The sequence below is a fragment of the Sminthopsis crassicaudata genome, chromosome 6 (genome assembly GCF_048593235.1).
Source record: "Sminthopsis crassicaudata isolate SCR6 chromosome 6, ASM4859323v1, whole genome shotgun sequence".
Taxonomy (NCBI): Eukaryota; Metazoa; Chordata; class Mammalia; order Dasyuromorphia; family Dasyuridae; genus Sminthopsis; species Sminthopsis crassicaudata.
The window spans coordinates 158,513,228-158,534,906 of NC_133622.1; the positions used below are offsets into that span (position 1 = coordinate 158,513,228).

Consider the following 21,679-nt stretch of genomic DNA (forward strand, 5'->3'; position numbering starts at 1 on the left):
AGGAAATGACAATCTAATGGGGGAGAACAATATATACACAAATGATTATAATGCCACATAATATATTAAATACATGTCTCAATCTACCAGGTTTCTTCCACTCCTTGTGAAAAGGCTTTGAATATGACTCCTGAAACATTAAGTGTGATAAGAAAGCACATGATACTCAGTCTAAGAAGTTCTTTAAAAACTGTAGAGGGAAATTCAGCATTAATTGATGTTCTCCAGCCCCCGATCAAGCCTAAAGCATCTTATAAAATCCCCATCTCATTTGGGGAATCTACAGAAGGAAGAACATGGAGAAAAGATGTATTATAAACTCTCAAATCAGCATCTATATAGGCCTTTTCAGGAACTTTTATGTAGATTATTGCAGGTATAGTCAAATAGAAACTGTTGAGTTGCTTTAGTTATCCCATATAGTTAAAACCAAACAACACGATATAAGGAAAGCTATCAACATATTTGACCATATAAATAACAACTTAATACAAATCATGTAATATTCGATACAGAAAAAGCATTTGACTAAATACCCACTCCTAATAAAAACACTAGAGAGCATAGGAATAAATGAAATTTTCCTAAAAAGGGTAAGTAGCATTTATCTAAAAACAATTAGCAAGCATTATATGTAATTGTTCATATCTTTTGATCATTTATCAATTGGGGAATGATTTATATTCTAATAAATTTAACTCGGCTATATATTTTTGAAATGAGTCAGAAACACTGACAATTGAACAGAATTTTCAAATGAAAAAATTAAAAACATTTATAGTCACATGAAAATATGCTCTAAATCATTATTGATTAGAGAAACGCAAATTAAAACAACTATGAGGTACCATCTCATACCTCTCAGACTGGCTAAACTGACAGAAAAAAATAATGATAAATGTTTAAGGGGATATGAGAAAACTGAAACACCAATACACTGCTAGTGGTATTTTGACCTGATCCAACTATTCTGCAGAGCAATTTGGAACTATGCCCAAAGGGCTATCAAACTGCACACTCTTTGATCCAGCAAAGTCTCTACTGGGTCTGTATACCAAAGAGATCATAAAAGAGAGAAAAGGGACCTACATGTGCAAAAATGTTTATAGCAGTTTTTGTGATAACAAGGTATTAGAAATCAAGTGGATCAATTGGGGAAATAATTGGATAAGTTATAGCAAATGAACATAACAGACTAATATATTGTTAAGAAAAGATGAACAGGTTGATTTCAGAAAAGCCCAGGCTTACATGAACTGATGCTGAGTGAAGAGAGCAGAATCAAGAGAACACAGTAATAGCAAGATTATGTGATGATCAACTATGACAGACTTAATTCTTCTTAGCAATTTGGTGATCCAAGATAAATTCTAATAGTCTTGGGATGGAAAATGCCATCCCCATCCCAACAGAACTATGGAGACTGAATGTAGATGGAAGCATTGTAGTGTCATCTTTTTTGGTTTGTTTAGTTTGTTTGCTTTTTTTTTCTCAATTTTTTTCCTCTTTTGATCTCATTTTTCTTGCACAACATGACAAATATGGAAATAAACTTAAAACTATACACGTATAACCTATATCAGATTGCTTGCTATCTTGGGGAGGGGGGAAGTAAGGGAGAGGGAGAGAAAAAATTTGGAACACAAAATCTTACAAAAAAATGTTGAAAACTATCTTTACATGTATTTGGAAAAATAAAATACTGACAAAGAAAAGATATTTTTTCTAGAGATTACGATGAAGGAAGTTTTTGTTCTTCAGGATACCAGCTCCCTTCACAGTAAGGTTGTATTATCCATGAAGAAGTCATTGATAGCGTATAGTGGACGACAGTGAGCTAAACAAAGTCCTCATGCCTTTAGCTCTTCCTGACTGGATAAACCAGGTTGAGGCTGAGTGGTATGGGGTTACCAACCTCATCGATGTCTTTCCCTCTGGAACAGTTTGCTTTTTCACCTGGGGAAAGAACCCAGCATACTTTTATCATCCTTCCCCTGTACTATCTGAATTCTTCCTCATATGACACATTAGAATAGACTAAGATCTGAAAAATGACCTACCTTTTTAAGGACTTTGGTGTACACTAGACTGATGACACAAGGTTGACCAAGGAAGATGAGACCCTCAATCAAATGATGGTCTTTAGAAGGGATGGAAAAAAAAAAAATCAACCTCAAGAAAATCCAGGAGATTCCAGGAACAGATGAAAATAAGTTATTGATTTTCCCAACCAACTTTCCAATTAAAGCCCTCAAGTATTGATGAACCAACATTCTCAACCTGGATATACTGATAGCCATCACTAAGTCATTTGAAAGTCTGCCTTTCAAGTGGGACCCAGGATAGAGTATAGTCATGAAGATCTGAAGAAGGCTGAACAACAGACTCTCTCGTTGCACCCAGAAGGGCATGGACCATGATCATGAAGAACAAAAAGAGTGAAGGACACCAAGGAGTGGTCTAGTAGCTTTGCAACTTCTAAAGTTGCAAGTTCCCCAAAACAACCCCTCAAGACACCACTTTTGAAAAGTAACTGCTTGATTTATAGGTCACATGATCCAAACAGGAATAAGATTAATTTTTCAAATGCTCAGCAATTCTTAAAATTCCCAATATTTAAAATTATGTGCAAGAAATAACAATACAAATAACTGCAATTGTCTATCTAGCTCAAGTAACCATTAGAACTCAAATAAAATAACTTTTGAATTAACAGCAGAGAAATCTAATCTCTAATCCCCTAACCTGTTCACTCATTGTCCTGTCCCTTCCTCTAACACTCTGCCAGAGCAGCACACCTATGCACAAAAGATCCACTCAGCAAATTCCTTCTTGTTGTTGATTCTACCTATACATTCTGCTCCTGAACTTATGCCACCACACTGTGGCAACAAGTAGCAGAATTTAAGTAGCAATTCCACATCTACCACTTCAGGTAGAACAGAGGGGAAAAATAGAAGCACATACTGTTTGGACTTAGCGCTAAACCAGATAGCTAGAAAACAGAAGGAACTAGGACAGGGTGGCAACTATGTATAGAGACATACCAGGCCTGAAGTAACTGAGACTGACATATTCATATGGAACCATATTGTTCCTCGAGAAATCACCTGGTCTGCAGACTTAGGGAAGTCCTCCCAACATGGGAGTAGGTTGAGAATGCTGTGAGTTTAAGTTCATAAGGATCCTCTGACAATGAGAGAGGGATCAGAAAGTGGGCAATGTGGGACTATAAGGGGAAGGAAGGAAGAATTTGGATGTAGGAGGGGATTCCACTAAAGAACATTCAAAAGAAAGGAGTGAGATGTTCTTTAATGTAATACAGTTATACAGTCGGTATAATCCACAGGGATTTGTTGCTTAGCAAGATCACTGCCTTTGAGAAAATGTGTGCCTTTATATGGCATCCTGTTTCAAAATAGTGGGAGGACATGGACGCAGAAAAATTTCATAAAATCTGGTAAGGAAAATGATTATATAGAGGATAAGGGTTAGAAATGGACCACATAATCAATGAAAGAGGAAAAATTTCTATCACAGGACAATCCTGTTATCCTCTTTCCCCTACAGGAATAAATACTTCTAAGAGTAATGCACAAGAGAAAAAGAGAAAAGGCAAAATATAAAAAGCAATAACAATAGTAATTGCTTAAATGACAGAACTCAAAAAATAGATACTTTAGAAGAATTCCATGAGAAATGAATCAAACAAAAAAGTTTAATATATACAGAAAGAGAAGAATATTAATAAAGAGAATGAGAGAAAAATACTCAGAAAAAGGCAAAGAAATATAAAAAACAACTGCTTATCTGTTATTGAGCCCTGCTTAATACTGAACAAATAACAGGGTGGAATCATCATCTTTTTGTCCACATTTGCCTACTATGGGTTCAATGATGATTCCTTTTTGAGAACATGCATAGGAAGTACCTACTGCTAAATAAGAACAATATATTCAAAATAACATATTTTGGTACCTACTATGGTAACACCCTTCACAAAAAGGTGGCAAACCATATAAACCAGATCATTAACATCTGAGATTTGGTCTTAAATGGAGAGATAAAAGCCTAGAATTTCTCACTTCAGTACTCTACTTTTTTCTTTTCCCTTCTTTATAATGAGGAGAGTGAGTAGGAGAATATGAGTCAAATTCTTTTTCTTTCTCCCCTTAGTATGCCCTATAAATGGTGGAAAGACCTCCATAGAAGATACTTGAGTTCTTACCACCATGTAGGTTATGTGCTCTTCCCACCCACTTTTGTAAGGCTAGATTTTTCCTAAAAAGATTCTTAAAAAAAAAACAAAAAACCACAACAGGATTTGATTGAGCCAAAGGAAGGGAACAGGCTGAAACTGTGCTTCTCTTGAAGCAGTTTCCTGGTACCTTCTAGGTACCTTAGGTAACTAAGCTTCACCTAAGGGTATAAAAGAAAGGCTGACCCAGATGGGGTCAAACACCCTTTTCCATATAGAGCCAAAGTGAGGTGTATATGCTAAGGACTAAGCTCTCCTTGTTGGAAAGTAACTAAATAAACCCTTTTGTTCATTAACCAATGACTCATTTTATCTCAAAATTGAATTGGAATGTGCCAGGGTTGTTCACCCCCATGCAATATCCAATTCTTAAAATTGTATTCATTTATTGCCACCCAAACAACAATAATTATTTTGTCTCCATATAATTCCCTTTTAAATGCCCCTAAATTGAAGATTCTAGTAAACCTCCATCTTATCTTACTATCCACAGCCACAAATTATAATCATTTTATGTTTTTTCCTAACACCCACATGCAACCAAAGCAATATATATGAAGTTATATAATGGATGATCATCTCTGAACTCTCTCTGTCACTTATTCTTTATCTAGCCTTGGACAAACATTCCCACTCAAGGCCTTAATTTGTTCATGTGTATGTGGGGGGGAGGGAATCTAGATGACCTTTAAGCTTCTTGACAATTGTAAATATTGATTCTAAGCTCCTTTTTGAGCTTTCTTCCTTTTCAGACAGGAGGATCATGGGATCGTAAATTTATATGCTGTAGCCCAACCTCTTCCATGTATATATTAAGAAACAAAAAGCCCAAGATCATGAAATAATTTGCTCAATCACACAGAAATAATAAATGGTCCAGCTGGAATCCAATGACTAGCTTGGTTAAAAAAAAAAAAAAAAAAAAAAAGAAGAAGAAGAAGTCACTTTTAATACTTTCCTTTTCTCTAAGTTCCCATGTCCAGTAAATCACCAAGTGTGATCAATCCTATTTTTACAGGGAAGAATTCTGAGGACAGCACTGACTGTACACTGCATGTACTGTTACTGGTATATAGAATTTGGGAAAGACAGGGAGGAGTGGGGCTGAAGATCAAAAGACTATAATATCATCAACTAGCAACAATTAGGATGGGATAGCTGCAACAGGGGATCAGGACAAAAGTTTTTAAAGTCATAGAAAAAAGTGCAAGCTCCTTAGGCTGACTTTTATGCTGACCCTTACTTAAACTTACCTTTTCAGTCTTATCTTCCATTATACTATCTTGACACACTGTAACTCCAGTCAAAGTGAATTGTGTTCTTTACCTGGAACACCTCTCCCCATTGCATCTCCATAAAGCCTTTTCTAGACTCTTTACTGATACCTAGTATATGAAAATCATCTCTCCTTTTCCCAAGCTTCCAAAACACCTCATATCTTTGATAAACTACAATGCAGGATGTAATAAAAGCTGCATTTTTCATATCCCTACCTAAATTATAAATTTACTTGAAAGGATATGCCTATATTATACTTACTTAGGTAGCCCCCAGAGCATCCAATATAGTTAATTACACTGAAGAGAAGTTCAATAAGTGTCATTCCTACAAATTTTACATAGCTTAGAATGGAAAGTTTTTAGAGATTAAAGCAACTTTAGATAAGGTTTAGCTTAGAAGTCATTACTTTCTGGAAAAGTGTTTAAATATAATTCCAAATATTTAATTTTGCTTTATTATTAGCAATTTCAAAGATGTTTTTAACATTTTCACCTCTAAATGACAAATATTTGACAATGATGCCAAAAACTAAACTCAACCATCCTCCTTCAAGCATTCTTCCTGGAAGCTAATATATATTTGAAGGAACCCTATTTAAATATCCCAGTTACTGCCAACTGAACCCCATTTCAAATTTGTCATTCAAATCTTACAAATCCACAAAAGCTCTCCAATTTCTTTTTTCTTTAAATTAACTATTTGTTTGTTTTGTTATTGTATGTTTTAAAATACACATTTCTTTATGAATCATGTTGGGGAGAGAAAAATCAGAAAAAAAAAAAGGGAAAAGCCATGAGAGAGGGGAAAAAAACTGAAAAAAGAAACAAAGTGAAAATAGCATATGTTGATTTATATTTGATCTCCCATAGGTTTTTTTTGGTCTTGTTTTTTTTTTAAAGCATTTTATATTCAAAGTTTATTGGGATTGTCATGAATCACTGAATCACGGAGAAGAACCAAGTTTTTCATAGTTGATCATCACACATTCTTGCTATTACTGTGTACAATGTATAGTCCTGGTTTCACTTGTTTCACTCAGCATCAGTTCATATAAATCTTTTCAGGACTTTCTAAAATAAGCTTGTCATCAATTTTTTGGAGAACAATACTATTCCACTACCTTCATATATCACAACTTATTCAGCCATTCCCCAATTGATGGGCACGTACCATTTTTCAATTCTTTGCTATCACAAAAAACATCTCCAATTTCAATGTCACTCCACCTTCAAAAAGCTTACTAAAGCTTCTTAAATATCTTTTTGCTTCCCTACTTCATGTGCAGAGATGCAAAGATAATATCCCTCAAAAAACAAAATCTTAAGAAGGATTTCAGAGGTTATCTGACCTAATTCCTGAAGAAGAACCATCTTTACAACACATTCACAAGGAAGCAACTATTTCCTTCAAGGATTCTAGTAATTCCAGACCAGTTACTCCTACCCCAACTTATAGTTGGTAAGGCATACTTTTAAAAATGATATCAATTTACATTTATGCGTAATTCAATTTCACTTTATTAGATTCAGCCCAATGTTGTAGTCTTTTTTTAATCTTGACAGCCCTTCCTGATGTGTCTATCGCTTGAAGATTTGATAAGAAAATTTATTATTTTATCAGTCACTGAGAAAACTGTTACATAGTACAGAGGCAAACATAGAATGCCACCAAAGATCTCTAGATGTCTCTTTTCTAACCAGCATCAAACCATTATTGACTACTCTTTGAATCTTGCTATTTAACCTATTCAGAAGTCATCTCCTTTTACTCATTGTTACCTAACCTATAGCAATCTGGTATTCGATAAGAATAGCATGATATGGAAATAGTTATTTAAAGAAATGGTTACAGAGAAAAGCACCTCTCCATATTGGTAGATGAGCAATAAATGAATTTTCATCCACCTTCAATGGTTCTTAGACATAATCTATCTGACCAATGATTAAATGCCATCAGTAATGCCTTTAAAACATGCAGCACATGATAGACACTGGGATGAGAACTTTCAAGCCACCTATCTTTACAGTCAGATAAATATGTTGATGTGTCAACATTCCCTGAATTATGAAAAGGTCTGAGCTGATTTTCCTAAGGGAACGGGAGCCAAATGACTCACTTAAATCTAGAAAAACTAAATCTTGAGATTTCCTTGGTCTCCTACTCTACTAATGCTGTCAAAAAAGGAAATGAGTTAGTCTGGAATAATCTATTCTTGAAGATTCTATTCTTGATGAAGCCATACTAATTGCTTCCCTTTTCAGATATTCACCAACCATCTCTTTAAAAATATATAGAATTTTGATAAAATTCTAGATTATGTACTAGAATTCCCCCTTTCCCCAAAAAAAGCCATTTTTCTGCTTTAATAAGTTCTTTCCCTGAATGTTTCACAAAAAAAAAAAAAAAAAAGTACAATGTTGGGTATTTTGACTTTTTTTGAAACTATTTCCTTTTTTGCAACCACTCTATATAGTACTGCAGTTCTACAGTTTTTATTTCATGACTTGAACTTCCATAGATCGACTTCCAATGGATAAGTAGTCATTATTACCAATGCAAGGAAAAAAAGATATTCATTAAATGACTAGAATAGGAGGCAGGTAGGTACACAACATATATACTAAGTAATCACCAATGCCTATAAATGTTTATCATTTATGATAATGTTATTTGTTAAGAAATTACTATGCCTAGTTTAGCTTTGATGGAAGTATCTGATAGAAACAAAATGACTTAGGAAAAGACTTTTCTTGGGAAAATGAAGAGGAAAAAAATTGCACAGAAAGGGAAAGCATGATTGTATACCATTGGAAGGAGCACCCATATTGGTAAAATCATGATTGAACTTATTATCTCTAATTTATTCAAAAAGTTATATTGATCAAATGATGGACAGAAATAACTATACCCAGAGAAGGAACACTGGGAAGCGAATGTAAATTGTTAGCACTACTGTCTATCTACCCAGGTTACTTATACTTTCGGAAGCTAATAATTAATGTGCAATAAGAAAAAGGTATTTACACACATATATTGTATCTAGGTTATATTGTAACACATGTAAAATGTATGGGATTACCTGCCATGGGGAGAGGGAGTGGAGGGAGGGAGGGGATAATTTGGAAAAATGAATTTAAAAAAAAAAAAAAAAAAGTTATATTGATCAACAAGAACTAATAAAAAAAAAAATCAGAGGAAATGTTAAAATGGATTATTCTTGGCCGTTAGAGTCACATACAACATATATTTATATATATATATATGCACACATATATGCACACTACATATGCACTTGTATTAAATATTATATATAGTATTTTCAAACAAGCAAATCACAGACAAACAAGTTACAATGTATACAAAGTATATGATGTTACAGAGTTGAATCATGAACAGATAAATCAGCTCCAACAATTTAGGTATGCAATGCATTGCTATTCCATTAATGAATAATCCCGGGGGGGGGGGGGGGGGGAACTTTTTTATGTGAATTCAAAAGAGTGGGGGGGGGGGAGAAGGGGGAAATGATAGAAGCAGAGATATTTCTTTTACAGACAACCTGCATGACAAAAATTGTTCAACTTCTAATTGTCCTAGTCTCAGCCTCTAGGGTCAGTCAAATTTCTTTCTGTATCTTTTTCCTCCTCGGAAACCCAAAGGAGCTAAGTAATTTATGTGCCCAAGGTCAGAGACAGCACTATGATGTGAATTCAGGTCCTCTATTACTAGAGCCATATTCGTATATGGCTTCCCCTCAAAGTGTGTGTGTGTGTAAAAAGAGGGAGGTATTGTGGAATGAAAATCAATTACTCAGAGATGATATGGTTAGCAAAAATGCTAATTAATCTGAAGTCAAATGAATAGAAAATAGTCCATTATGAATTTAGTTATAGTTCTACTGTAATCTATCCTGGTTGGGTGAAATTCAGAGAACTGTTTGCTTCTTTCTCTCCTAAAATGTGGTGCCTAGTTCAAAGGAGGATGAATTGCATAAAAGAGTAGAAATCAAGCCACATGACAGTTGATTGAGGGAACTGAGGAAGTTTATCCTAGACAAGAAAACACTTCACCGGGACACAATTGCAGTCTGAAAATACTGGAGGAGATTATTATGTAGAAGAGAAATTAGACTTGTTTTTGCTTCCTTCAACAAAATTTAAATAACTACTCTGTGAAGATCACTGTGTAGCAACACACTGGGAAAGAAAAGAGTTTAAATGGGTTCATGCAAGGAAAAATTTAACAACTTGAGAGTTGCTAAAAAGTAGAACGGACTGTTTAGGAAGTTAGTGAATTTTTCACCTTTCAGAAGACCATTTAATCCAGGATGTTATATATGATATTCAGCTTCAGTTCATTCTGGATCTAGGATCTCTCCAAGGGCCATTTGCACTACTGAGATTCTGTGATTCCACATGTCAATTTAGCCACAATACAGCCTGTTACACTATCTTAAAAAATACCTGAGATGTTTTCTGATTCCACTTCTGCTATCTGTGTAAGCAATTCACTTAACTTCCCTGGGCCTTTGTTCGTTCATGCATAAAATGAAGACATACTAAATCAAAGATTCTTAATATGGGAGCCATGAATTTGATTTTTAAGTATTTTGATAACTATAAAAGTAATTGATTTCTTTTTAATCCTATATATTTTATCTTATACATTAAAAAATTTTATGCTAAAGAGTTCACAGGTTACAAAGGAATTAATGGTACACACTATATAGTCTAAGAGTCTGAAGTCTATGAGGGCTAATCCTGACAGTTAAACTAATTTAATCATTTTTCTAATGCTTTGAGAAGTGAAGAAAACCAGGATAGAGAGTGGCCAAAGGTGTCTCTTCCAGGAAGACATCTCTTGATAAGGGTCTTGAAAATCTAATTCCAGGAGCCTCAGGAAACTGGTCATAGCAGACTAATAGGAGCTTATGGAGCCAACAGGTGTACCTGTTACAAATCTTCCCACCTTCTCTGCCTAAAACTAACTCCCTCTCCAATCTAAATCCAGTTTCTACCTTCAAGGCTACTAGATACACATTTTACAAGTGGGGTTTTTGTTGTGGTGGTGGTTTGTTTGGCTTTTTTCCCCTGGGGAAAAGGGGAATAATTTATGGGAGAGTGGATAAATGAATGGAAAGAAAAAAAAATTCAACATTTTTAAAGCATTTATCATGAGTCTAGCACTGGGAATGCAAATGATTCCTGTTCTCAAGAAGCTTATGTGGCTTCTCCTGAGCAATGTTCCCTAACCTCCAAACTTCCCAAGGTTTTTCTGGCATGCCAATCTTGGCATTATTTCTTTCCACAGTATCCATATCCTTTGGAACTTCTGGAAAGTTTCTCAATGCTTCCTATATAATTTCTACTTGTAGTTATAAACATTCTGAAAAACGTGTCATTGTATCATAAGAAAAATTATATATGACACTATTAGCAAAATATTGTGGTTGCAATTGTTGTACTATCCTAATTCTATATTTACATTTTAAGTTACTCTCTGAAACTGAATAAGGTGCAAAGGAAATCATACATGATTACTAAAACCTATAAACTTGAAGACTAACTTAATATTAAACCTTTAACAATCTGAGAGCATTATCTCAAGTTACACAAAACTTCACTTCAACTATTTAATGTGGCAGTTTAAAAAAAAATGTAGTAATAGTAATGCCTGAAATTAGGCTGAAATTGGTCAATTTAAAGCAATGAATGTGTCGAGTTCATCAAAAACTGTTTTGGGGAGAAAAGGGGAACTGGGACTTCCTTGGTTTGGTTTTGAGGCCAAGTCCTCCCATTCTTCCACCAAATATATTTCTTTTAGTAGTTGTTTATCATTCAACTAGATACCTTATACTTTCAATCCTTCACAAAACTATTCCATATTCATCTCACTTTGATTTTAAATACCTAAATTCTTTGAGTTTCTCTCCTCACTACTAATCTGCTTATTATTTAAATCATTTGAAAATATGTACATAAATGAAGCACTTTATAACTATTATTTTCAAAATACATAAACTTTTCCTAAATATTTACAGAAATGAAATACATTATATCTTTTATGTGCAATAATTTTTTTCTCGTTTCGGTTTTAAAGAAAGTATTTATTATCATAAAGAAATATATTTAGTTCTCATGAATCTCAACCTCTCGATTTTAATACTGTAGTTGTTCAGTCGTGTCCGATTCTTTTGTGACCCCATGTTGGGGGTTTCTTTGCAAAGATCCTGGAAAAGTTTGCCATTTCTTCCTACAGCTCCTTTTACAGAAGAGGAAACAGACAAACAGGGTAAAATGACTTTTCCGGGGGTCACACAGCTAGGAAGCTCTGAGGTCAGATTTGAACTCAGGAAGAGAAATCTTCCAGACTCCAAGCCTGGCACTCAATCCACTGCGCCACCTAGCAGCTCAAATTTTAGTGTTACATTTAAAAGAGAATTTGCCGTAATAGCAAATAAACCTCCAGGGGCTAATGAATTTAACAACACACCAGAAAGTTTTCTATAGTTTCATGGGTTTTATAAATTACAAAGCCGGAGAGCCGGTGATCACTCAAAAGAATGGAATGGGTGTTGCTGTCAAAGCGTTAGGAGTGTAACTGATCTTTACAATCCACTCTGCGCATCACTGGCAGTCGTTTACAAAAATGAGAAGCCGAGCAAAATGTTTATTCAGTAAGGAAAACGTTAACCCGCTTTCTTAACATCCTTGAGGAGTTACTAAGAAGCCAGTTTTAAGTGTGACCACAATAGTGTATTCCACTAGAGCCTTACTTTAAAACCACACTCACGGTGTATGTTTCATGACCGCTTCCCTAAAAAAGCAATTTCTCAAGGGGAAGAAAACGCAAGTGGGAAGCAGTTATCACTGAACATCTGAGGTCAGTCTGTGACTTCGAGGTCTGCAGGAGATTGACTAGCCAAGTTCCAGGGCTAACAAACGACACAGACTAGCTGGTGGAGCACGCCTTCAGCACTGCTTGTTTTCAACCAGCTTTTTTTTTTTTTTTTTTTTTGGGGGGGGGGACGGGACGCAGAAGAAGGTAGGAGAAAAGACTGGCGAATTTGGGAGTCCGACAACCTGGGCTCAAACGCAACTTGTGCCACTTGGAGCCTGTCCTTTCCCAGCTCTGGCCCTAGGTCTCCATGCCGGACCTCTAAATTTAACTTTTCTGTGGTTTATTTCGACCTTGGACTGTATATGTTACTGGTGCATAGTTGTTTGCATGTTTTTCTCTTCCCTCCTCTTTCCCCCGACAGACTGTAAGCTCCTTGGGGCCAGACTTTGGACTTTGCTGGGTATCCAGGGGACTTGGTGGCTGGCCTGGACGGGTTGGAGGAAACCATGCGCTCTTTCACTCTTCCTAAGCCTGTGAACGCCTTGAGGATAGGAACTGACTTTTCGCCTCTTTAAATCCCCAGTGTGTAAGACAGAAGAAGGCACACAGTAGGCGCCTTAAAATGCTGGGTAAAGTGAATCACTACATGTAGCGCGCTTTGCATTCTCTTTCTTGGGAGGACAAGGAAAGGCGCTGGCTCAGTAAAGGAGCGCCCCGACGCCGCGCTCCAGCCCGTCCCAACCCCCGCGTCCCGGGTACCTTCGGCAAGCTGCTCCTCCAGGGTGACCTGATAGCGGCCCACAGCAAACACGCGGACTCCGACGGAGGAGGCTCCGGTGCCGGCTCCGGACCCGCCGCCGCCGCCGCCGGGGCAGCCTGGGCCGCCCCCTCCGCCGGCCCCGCCGCTGCCGCTGCCCTCCGACTTGGGCATCCGGGAGAACTTCTTCATGGTCTCGCCGGCGCGAGGCCCCTGCGGCCCCAGGAGGCGCAGTCAGCAGGAGCCGGGAGTCTCACATCCCGCGCGAGAGCGCACGGGGACACCGAGGCCCGCGGCTCGAGGGCCCCCAGCTGCCCCGCACCGCAAGCGGGCTCCGGGGATTGAGGGGGGCCTAAGCGCAAAGGACAAGTAATGGAAGGCTGGGAACGGACTGAGCACGGCCACCCCGCAGCGGGGCTGTGGCGCTGCTGCTGAGAATGTTGGCCGGGCTGCCTTCTGCCCTCTCCGCGGGCCCGGGCAGCCCGCCTGCCTGGCTGCCTACCCGCCTGCCAGCCAGCCAAGGGAAGCGCCGTCGGCGGCCGCAGCGCCGGGTCTAACTGCTTCGAAGGGAGCTCCGCGCAGGCGCAGCTGTTAGCGCCCCTCCACCGGAAATGACGCCCCTCCTCCGCGTCACGTGGGGAAGCGGGGGCGGGGCTCAGGAGACCGAGAAGGAAAGGTCGCCCCGGGCGCCTCGGGTTCCGCAGGGGATGGGATGCTCCAACGGGGCGTGGTCTTCGGAGGCTCGAGTCCTTCTGGTCCAGTGTCCTGGGTTTCCTGACTCCAATTTGAGGTAGTCGTCTGCCTTCCCTCCAGGATCCCAGAATCGGGCCCCCGAAGGCCATGGACCCCACTCCTCATCCCAGCATTTTACAGATAAGGAAACTGAGGCCCGAGGGCCCACGTGACCCCAGCACGCTTAACAAAAAGAGTTCGGACTAGTTCGGAAGCTACGGGACCAAACCTTATCATTTTATTTAAGAGGAAACAGATGCAGAACCATCGCGATATCCCCCTCAAATTCCAAGTCCACGTCTCTGTTCATGGTGCTTTTTATAAGGCTGAGCTACCCTAAATAAAAACTTCCACTTTCCCCGACTTCTTTTACTTTCTGAGTTACATCCGGCCTTCTGCAAGAAGCCTTTCCTCATTCCCCTTAATGCTAGTGACTGACATTTTAACAGCTTTCCTTTTAGTTGGAAATAAGAAAATTCTATGCCGTGTAATCTGTCCTAATATTTCCTCATCTAGAAATAATGAATTATTTATTAAGCTGCCTCGGGCCTGTCCCATAGTAGGTGCTACTTATCAAGTTTCGCAAAATGCTTTAACTTATTGAATCTTCACAATATTACTTTAAGGTAGGATACACAAGCATCATCTTCCTTTTACAAAAAAGGAAAGAAGCCCAAACAGTTTGAATGATTTTTATCATGTGACAGTTTGTAAATTACAGAGCTCACATTAGAACTCTAAGCTTCCAAAAAATTTTAATTTAAAAATTAATTAAAATAAAAAAACTCTAAGCTTTGCTTCCTCCATGCTAACAGGTAAAGTAATTGGACTAAATAATTTCTAAAGTCCTTTCAAAAATAGGATTTGAATTAGGTAGGTATTTGCCTCTCCCCCAATTTATAGTTCAGAAAGTTGAGAAACAGAAGTGAGATTAAGTATTCCCCCATAAGGAAGGATGGTTGAGATTTCAGCAGGTAAAAGAAGGGCAGAAAAAAATAGGGGTGAAGATGTTTAAACCCAATATTTCATTCCTCTTATTCTAGTAGATTAGTTTATGTAGTTTAAAGATGTCTGATTATAACATAATAATTTATCTTGCCTTCTAATTTCCCAAACTTATCTCCCATTTTCCCTAAAATTATTATTTTATTTCCTTTTTTTTTATTTGACAAAAAAGTGAGATGTTTGATCTCATGATACAAATTTGGGGTCATAGATCCAGAACTGGAAGCAATGTTGTTGGTCATTAAGTCCTGCTCCCTTATTTTATGGATAACAAAAATGAGAACTACAGCAGGCCCAAGGTCACATAGGCAATGAATAAAAGAGCCAGAATTCCAGTGGTATAGCACCATAAATCCATAAATTAAGATATATTTAAGTACACATGAAGTGCCAAACATCTACGCTGATTAAGGATACAAATACAAAAAAGGAAACTATTACTCTTAGAAGTTTGCATTCCTGGATGCCCATCCATTGGAGAATGGCTGAATAAATTGTGGTATATGAATGTTATGGAATATGATTGTTCTGTAAGAAATGACCAGCGGGATGATTTCAGAAAGGCCTGGAGAGACTTACATGAACTGATGCTGAGTGAAATAAGCAGGACCAGGAGATCATTATATACTTCGACAACAATACTATATGATGATCAATTCCCTCTCCAACAATGAGATGAACCAAATCAGTTCCAAAAGAGCAGTAATGAACTGAACAAGCTACAGCCAGTGAAAGAACTCTGGGAGATGACTATGAACCACTACATAGAATTCCCAATCCCTCTATTTTTGTCCGCCTGCATTTTGGATTTCCTTCACAGGCTAATTGTACACTATTTCAAAGTCTGATTCTTTTTGTTCAGCAAAACAACTGTTTGGTCATGTATACATATATTGTATTTAATTTATACCCTAACATATTTAACATGTATTGGTCAACCTGCCATCTGGGGGGTTGGAAGGAGGGGGAAAATTAGAACAAAAGGTTTGGCAATTGTCAATGTTGTAAAATTACCCTTGCATATATCTGGTAAATAAAAATTATTAAAATAAAAAAAAAGTTTGCATTCCATCCCAGAAGACATATATATATAAATATGCAGAATGAATCATCATACAATTTTGTTAGGTAAAGATGGAATTTCCAAGGTAATTGGGGAGAGATTATGAAAGTCTTCATCTGGAAGATGATGCTTCATTGTGTCTAGAAGAAAGTAACAGATTCTATAAGGTAGAAATGAGGAGGGAACTTCCCAGGAATAGGAAGCTACCAATGCAAAAATACAGTCAAAGATGGAATATCACATGTGGCAAACAGAGGTAAAGACAGTTTGATTAGAATAGATCATAGAGTATAGAAAAGATAACATTGTTATAAATTATGAAGCACTTTAAATGTCAGAGAAGTTTATATTTTAAAATTTTTGTTGTTTTTTAAAATTTGTGTTTGTAACATAAGTTTCTACTTTATCCTCTTGTTTCTACTTTATCCTCTTGAAGTTTTTTTCATAGGGGAATCACAGTCAAATCACCACTTGAGTTAAAGCCATAAACTACCCCAAAACCATCAGTAGTACCAAATAAAAAAGAACTCTTTAATTTTCCTATAATCATGTAAAATTTTTTATGTGTTATCATATTAACTGTTTAATTACTATAATACTTCTGTAACAATCAGTATCAACCATCTCATTACTATAAGATCATACATTTATGTGATTGGTTTGGTTTTACTACGAAACAGGATTTTGATATATATGATCACATTTTATTGCCCACACAACCTAGAAAATTGGGTAGAGGTAGGTATTTGCCTCTCCCCCCATTTATAGTTCAGAAAATTGAGAAACAGAAGTGAGATTAAGTATTCCCCCATAAGGTAAAAGAAAAATCTATTTTATAGAAGAATATTGTCTTGATGAGTATGGGAAAAGTCTATATAAATTCTGGTTAAGATTGTGTTGTGAAAGGCACCCAGAAGAGCCTAACTCTCCATTACATCATTCAGTGATGATCAAAAAGAGGAACCAGATTTTAAAAAAAATAAGGACTAGGACACCCAGTGAGAAACATTAGTGAGCTTCATGCAACCTAGGACTTCATGCACCAAAAAAAAAGACAATAAGAAGCCATAGTCTTGGAAGAAAGACCAGGAAAACCAGTGTGAGCTGCCATAAATAAATGAGCCAAATCACAACAGCACCCAGACTAAGCATACTCCAAGAATTTAAAGGTTGCTAGCATTCTGAACTAAAATGCAAACACAACAAATGCATTTGAGCAATTAGCTGAAGTATTTGCATTCTAATAGAAGAGAAGAAACAAATGATGGTACACAATGATATCTTCAAGGTCATAGAAGGAATTAAATGAGATAAAGGGGCTGCTGTGGTTTTGTTCTTCCTTGAAAGTATAAATTGTTAGAGATATGAAAGAACATTGCTAATACTCTCCTTGGAGGCGGGAGCTCCACAGGTGTTAAATATTGCATATATTGTGATCAGTTGTGCCAATTTTTTTATTCTTTGAAATTATTTTATTTTTTAAACTGCTATTGGTTATATAAAATTGCTGTCACAAGGAAAGAAAAGGTAATGGGAAAGACTGATACATAAGAAATAAAATATATCAAGATGATGAAAAATATTAAATACTTAAATTTTAACATTTTTATTTTTAATAGAGAAAAAAGAGAATAGGGATTATTTCATTTTTTGTATTTCTAGCCTTTGAGCCTAGCAAAGTGCCTGCAACAAAGTATGACCTTAATAAATGCTTCTTGATTAAAAGGGGGGAGGGGGGGAAGGATAGATAAAAGAATACTATGAGGGAAAAAAAAAGGAAGAAGTAAAATATATCTCTTTGTCTCATAAATGGGATGAATAAAAAGAAGGGTTTACAAAGTTAGGGGACTAGCATTTTATGAAATTTACTTTTATCTGAACTCTACAAAGGTGAGTTACAGAAAAATACACAGAGTTTGATAGAGCAATATATTAAACCAAAAAAAAAAAAAAGAGAGAGAGAGAGAGAGAGAAAGGATCAGGAAATTGCAGAGAAGGTTTTAAGAAAAAGGGAAAGAATAATCTCAAGCAAAACAAATTTCAAATACATTATAAAATGAGGATGAAAAGGAACAAATGTTTGGGGGCAAGAAAAAAGAAAGAGCAATCAAATAAAAGATAATTCCATGTATGGATCACTAATGATCATATTCCTTCTGTTGTAGCATCTACTTTTTGTTTGTTTAAAGTACTAGGGACAAAGAGAGGGGAAGATGCAAAAGGATAAATTCATAATTAGCAGTGATAGCCATGAAGGTAAATAAGTTGAATTTATTTATAAAATGGGAGAAGATAGTATAATGGATTAGAAAGATGGATCCAACAATATCCATTTAAATATTTTTATTAATTTAAAAAAATTTTTAAAGGCTCTTGAAGCAAATGACAAAGGAAACAAAATTCCTTAAATCTTTTAGATACAGCCAGTTTGGGAGAAAATTTACATTAGGACTTTTCACAAATAAAAGAGAAAAAGAAGAAATCACAAAATTGTGCATACAACAACAAATCAAGATGAAATCAACACCCCAACTACAGAAATAGAAATAGAAATTCTGAAAATTAAAGAAATTAGCCAAAAAAGTTGAACTGACAAATCTTAGCTAATATGATAAGAGATGACAGTGATGATCAAAAAAAAAACTGATAGGAAAGAAAAAAAAAGCACCAATGAAACATTAAAAATTCAAAGAGAGCAAAAAAGAAATTCTGGAGACAAAAAAGATGCTTTTATAATTTGTTTTATGTTTTTTCACAAAATATCTGTATGAATTATACATTTCTAATTCCACACACAATCCTCCCTTTTTCTTTTTTGTTTGAGGAAGTGGTCTTTTTTGTTCATCAAGTTCATAATTATAAAAGATAAAATACAAAAGGAACTCAAGATATATCTTACATCTGTTACTGTCTGTTATTTTGAAACAAAATGACAGCCTACATGTTTTTATATGGCAACTACATTGTTTTCACATTCCTATTTATTATTGGTGTTGTTCAGTTGCTTTACTCACGTTCAACCTTTTGTGATCCTATTTTGGGGGTTTTCTTGGCAAAGATATGGGTATGGTTTGCTATTTCCTTTTCCAGTTCATTTTACAGGTGAGGAAACTGGGGCAAATAGGGTTGAATGGTACATTTACAAAATTGTTTTTTTTATGTCAAATAATGATATAAACAACAAAAAAATTATCAGTCACATGTCCCTTAAGCTATTGCTGCTGAAGATCATGAAATTCTTCCGAGGGTGATTGCCAATGCCAGACAACTATTGCCAAAAGTAAAGTTATAACTCACATATCCAAATAGATACTGGATCTCATGATGGGAGAGATTCCTGCCATCAGTAATAAAGCTCTGGTCCCCTACTTCTGAACTGAATCAAGGTTGCAGAAACTCAAAGAATTCTGCCATAAAGGAACAACCTATAGCCCAAATGGGTAAGATCTTCTATAGTTTCTTATTATTTATAGGATCATTATTATTCATCATGAATCATTAGCATAGATGACTGAATACTAAAACTATGAGTATACATACATATCCATACACACACACACACACACACACACACACACACACACACACACACACACATAAAATGACTTGACCAGCATTACACAGCTAATAAATATTAAGTGTCTGAGGGTGGATTTAAACTCAAGTTCTCCTGACTTCAGGGCCAGTGCTCTCTCAACTGTACCATCTACCTGATCCAATATATTATGTGTCTAATGTGTGATCAGCATTTAGTTGTCCATGCTAAAGTTGACTTTGCATGTGCAATATTTTTCTGTATATAATACATATACATATATATTCTACAAATAGCATTCAGATTTGCATGCAGATACATTTATTGTCAGAATCTGATCTGTGTGTATAGATACATTTTATATATATATATATATATATATATATATATATATATATATATATATACACACACACACACACACACACACACACACACACATATACACATACACACACTGGGGTAGAAGACTGATTTTGACTATTTCCATATTAGTTGAAATTAAATACTTCTTCATATAGTTCACATGATATAAATTTGGAACTTTTAATGTCATATTTGATAATTAGCTTTTATGCTTTGATGAAGTTAAGAAAGGCATTTTCAGTGGAAGAGATCTCTAAAGCATCAGACTTTTAAAAAGTTACATGACTTATCACTGCTTCACATTTCTGTTCTCTTGTCTTATCTGGTGACAGCAATGAACTACTGTAAATAGGAAGATACACAGTTTTTCTCAAGTTGGAGTAATAGTAGTATATAATTTTAAGACTATAAAATATTTTAAAGATAATCTAATATATAATCTTTATTTTGTAGAAACGAATCCAGAATGGTTAAGTGACATATTGCAGCTAGTGTCAGAACCAAGACCAAAACTCAAATCTCCTGCTATTGTCCCAATGTTCTTTTTCTAACTGTGTGGGACAGAGTACTGAAACCCCCCCCCCCCTTACCCAAACTGACTTCTCAGAAGCATTTCCAGATACAAACAGAAAGCTTTCATTTGATTCTTATAAGAATTGGGCCCATACACCAAATGGGCAGTCCAGCATAGTGTGGCACAGTACAGAAGAAAAAACTGTAATATAGCAGATTGCTGATAATAAATATGATTACTGATAATCATTTAAAGATTTCTCATACTACTAATCCTGATACATCTCTTTTGCTAAGGTCTCCATGTTATCCTCACCCTCTAGTTCATTCCTTTCTTCAATATTTATAGGAATCCACTTTTGTCCATTTGTCCTTACATCAGCAGAGGTCTTTATTGAGACCATTTTAGCCAAAGAATTTCAAATTTTTCTGGTGATTAATTGTATCATACAAGATGAACATGCTGGTAGGACAATAATAACAGCTAGAACAATAAGTAAAATCCTAAGGATTTGATTCCACCAACTCCCACCAAACCAGGACCACCAGGGGAAGGACTTAAGTCTACACAGGGACATGAGCTAATTTTCTAATCTTTGGTGATTTCCTTTACTCTTTTCCTATTGTCATCAATTTTCATACAGTAAGTTGATATACCATTGACTCAGGATCCAAGCTGGGCTCAATGAAACACAGGGACAGCCTTTGAGTCCCCCCACAAATCCAACAGCAAGATAGATTAAAGGTTATAGCTACAGTTTCTATTAACTGCTTGAAATTATTCCTCTGGAATAACCAAGTGATGGATGCCAAGTAAACAAATGTGTAAGGGGACGTATATAGACTAAAGAAATTCCCGTAATGTGGCGCTAGAATTACAATTCTGAAGAAGCGGCAGAAAGGGTCCCTCAGAATCTGCAAATGAAAAGGCAAAAACGCAAATACAATCAACAGAATAAAAATGACAAGAATTAAGCAATCCAATAATTTCCAGCACCCAATTTCCTCATAGATTATAGAGAGGTCACCCAGTGAGGGGATTGCTTCAGAGGTGCAGTTTCAGGTACTTGGACTGCTCCAGATCAACAGTCCATTCAGCCAGAGGGTCCACTGGTCCTTTCACTCTGGTGTGGTGTGTCCAACCTTGCTCCTGAGTCCCTACTGCAGTGTCCAATGTCAGGAATAGCTAGAACTGGCTTTCCAGGCTAGGGCCAAGTTCTCCTTCCACATCTGGATCAGGAGGCAATCTCCTGGTTTGAACTTGTGTACAAGAAATCCTAGAGGGAGTGCCTGAGCCATAACCTTTAAGCTGGATTTCATACGGATATT

At 36.4% G+C, this 21,679-nt stretch overlaps 1 protein-coding gene across 6 annotated transcripts in view; it reads right to left on the reverse strand.

The window, feature by feature from the left end:
- Window positions 1-13,727, reverse strand: part of BMP2K (BMP2 inducible kinase) — a 114,529-nt gene extending 100,802 nt beyond the window's left edge. For 2 of the 6 annotated variants that reach the window (XM_074273486.1, XM_074273485.1), the window contains exon 1: window positions 13,139-13,726. In XM_074273486.1, coding sequence (XP_074129587.1) covers window positions 13,139-13,328 — 190 coding nt within the window. In that variant the 5' untranslated portion in view covers window positions 13,329-13,726. Of the gene's footprint in view, window positions 1-13,138 lie in introns of all 6 variants that reach the window. The other 4 variants (XM_074273491.1, XM_074273488.1, XM_074273487.1 and 1 more) reach the window with 3 other exon arrangements.
- Window positions 13,728-21,679: the final 7,952 nt, after the last annotated feature.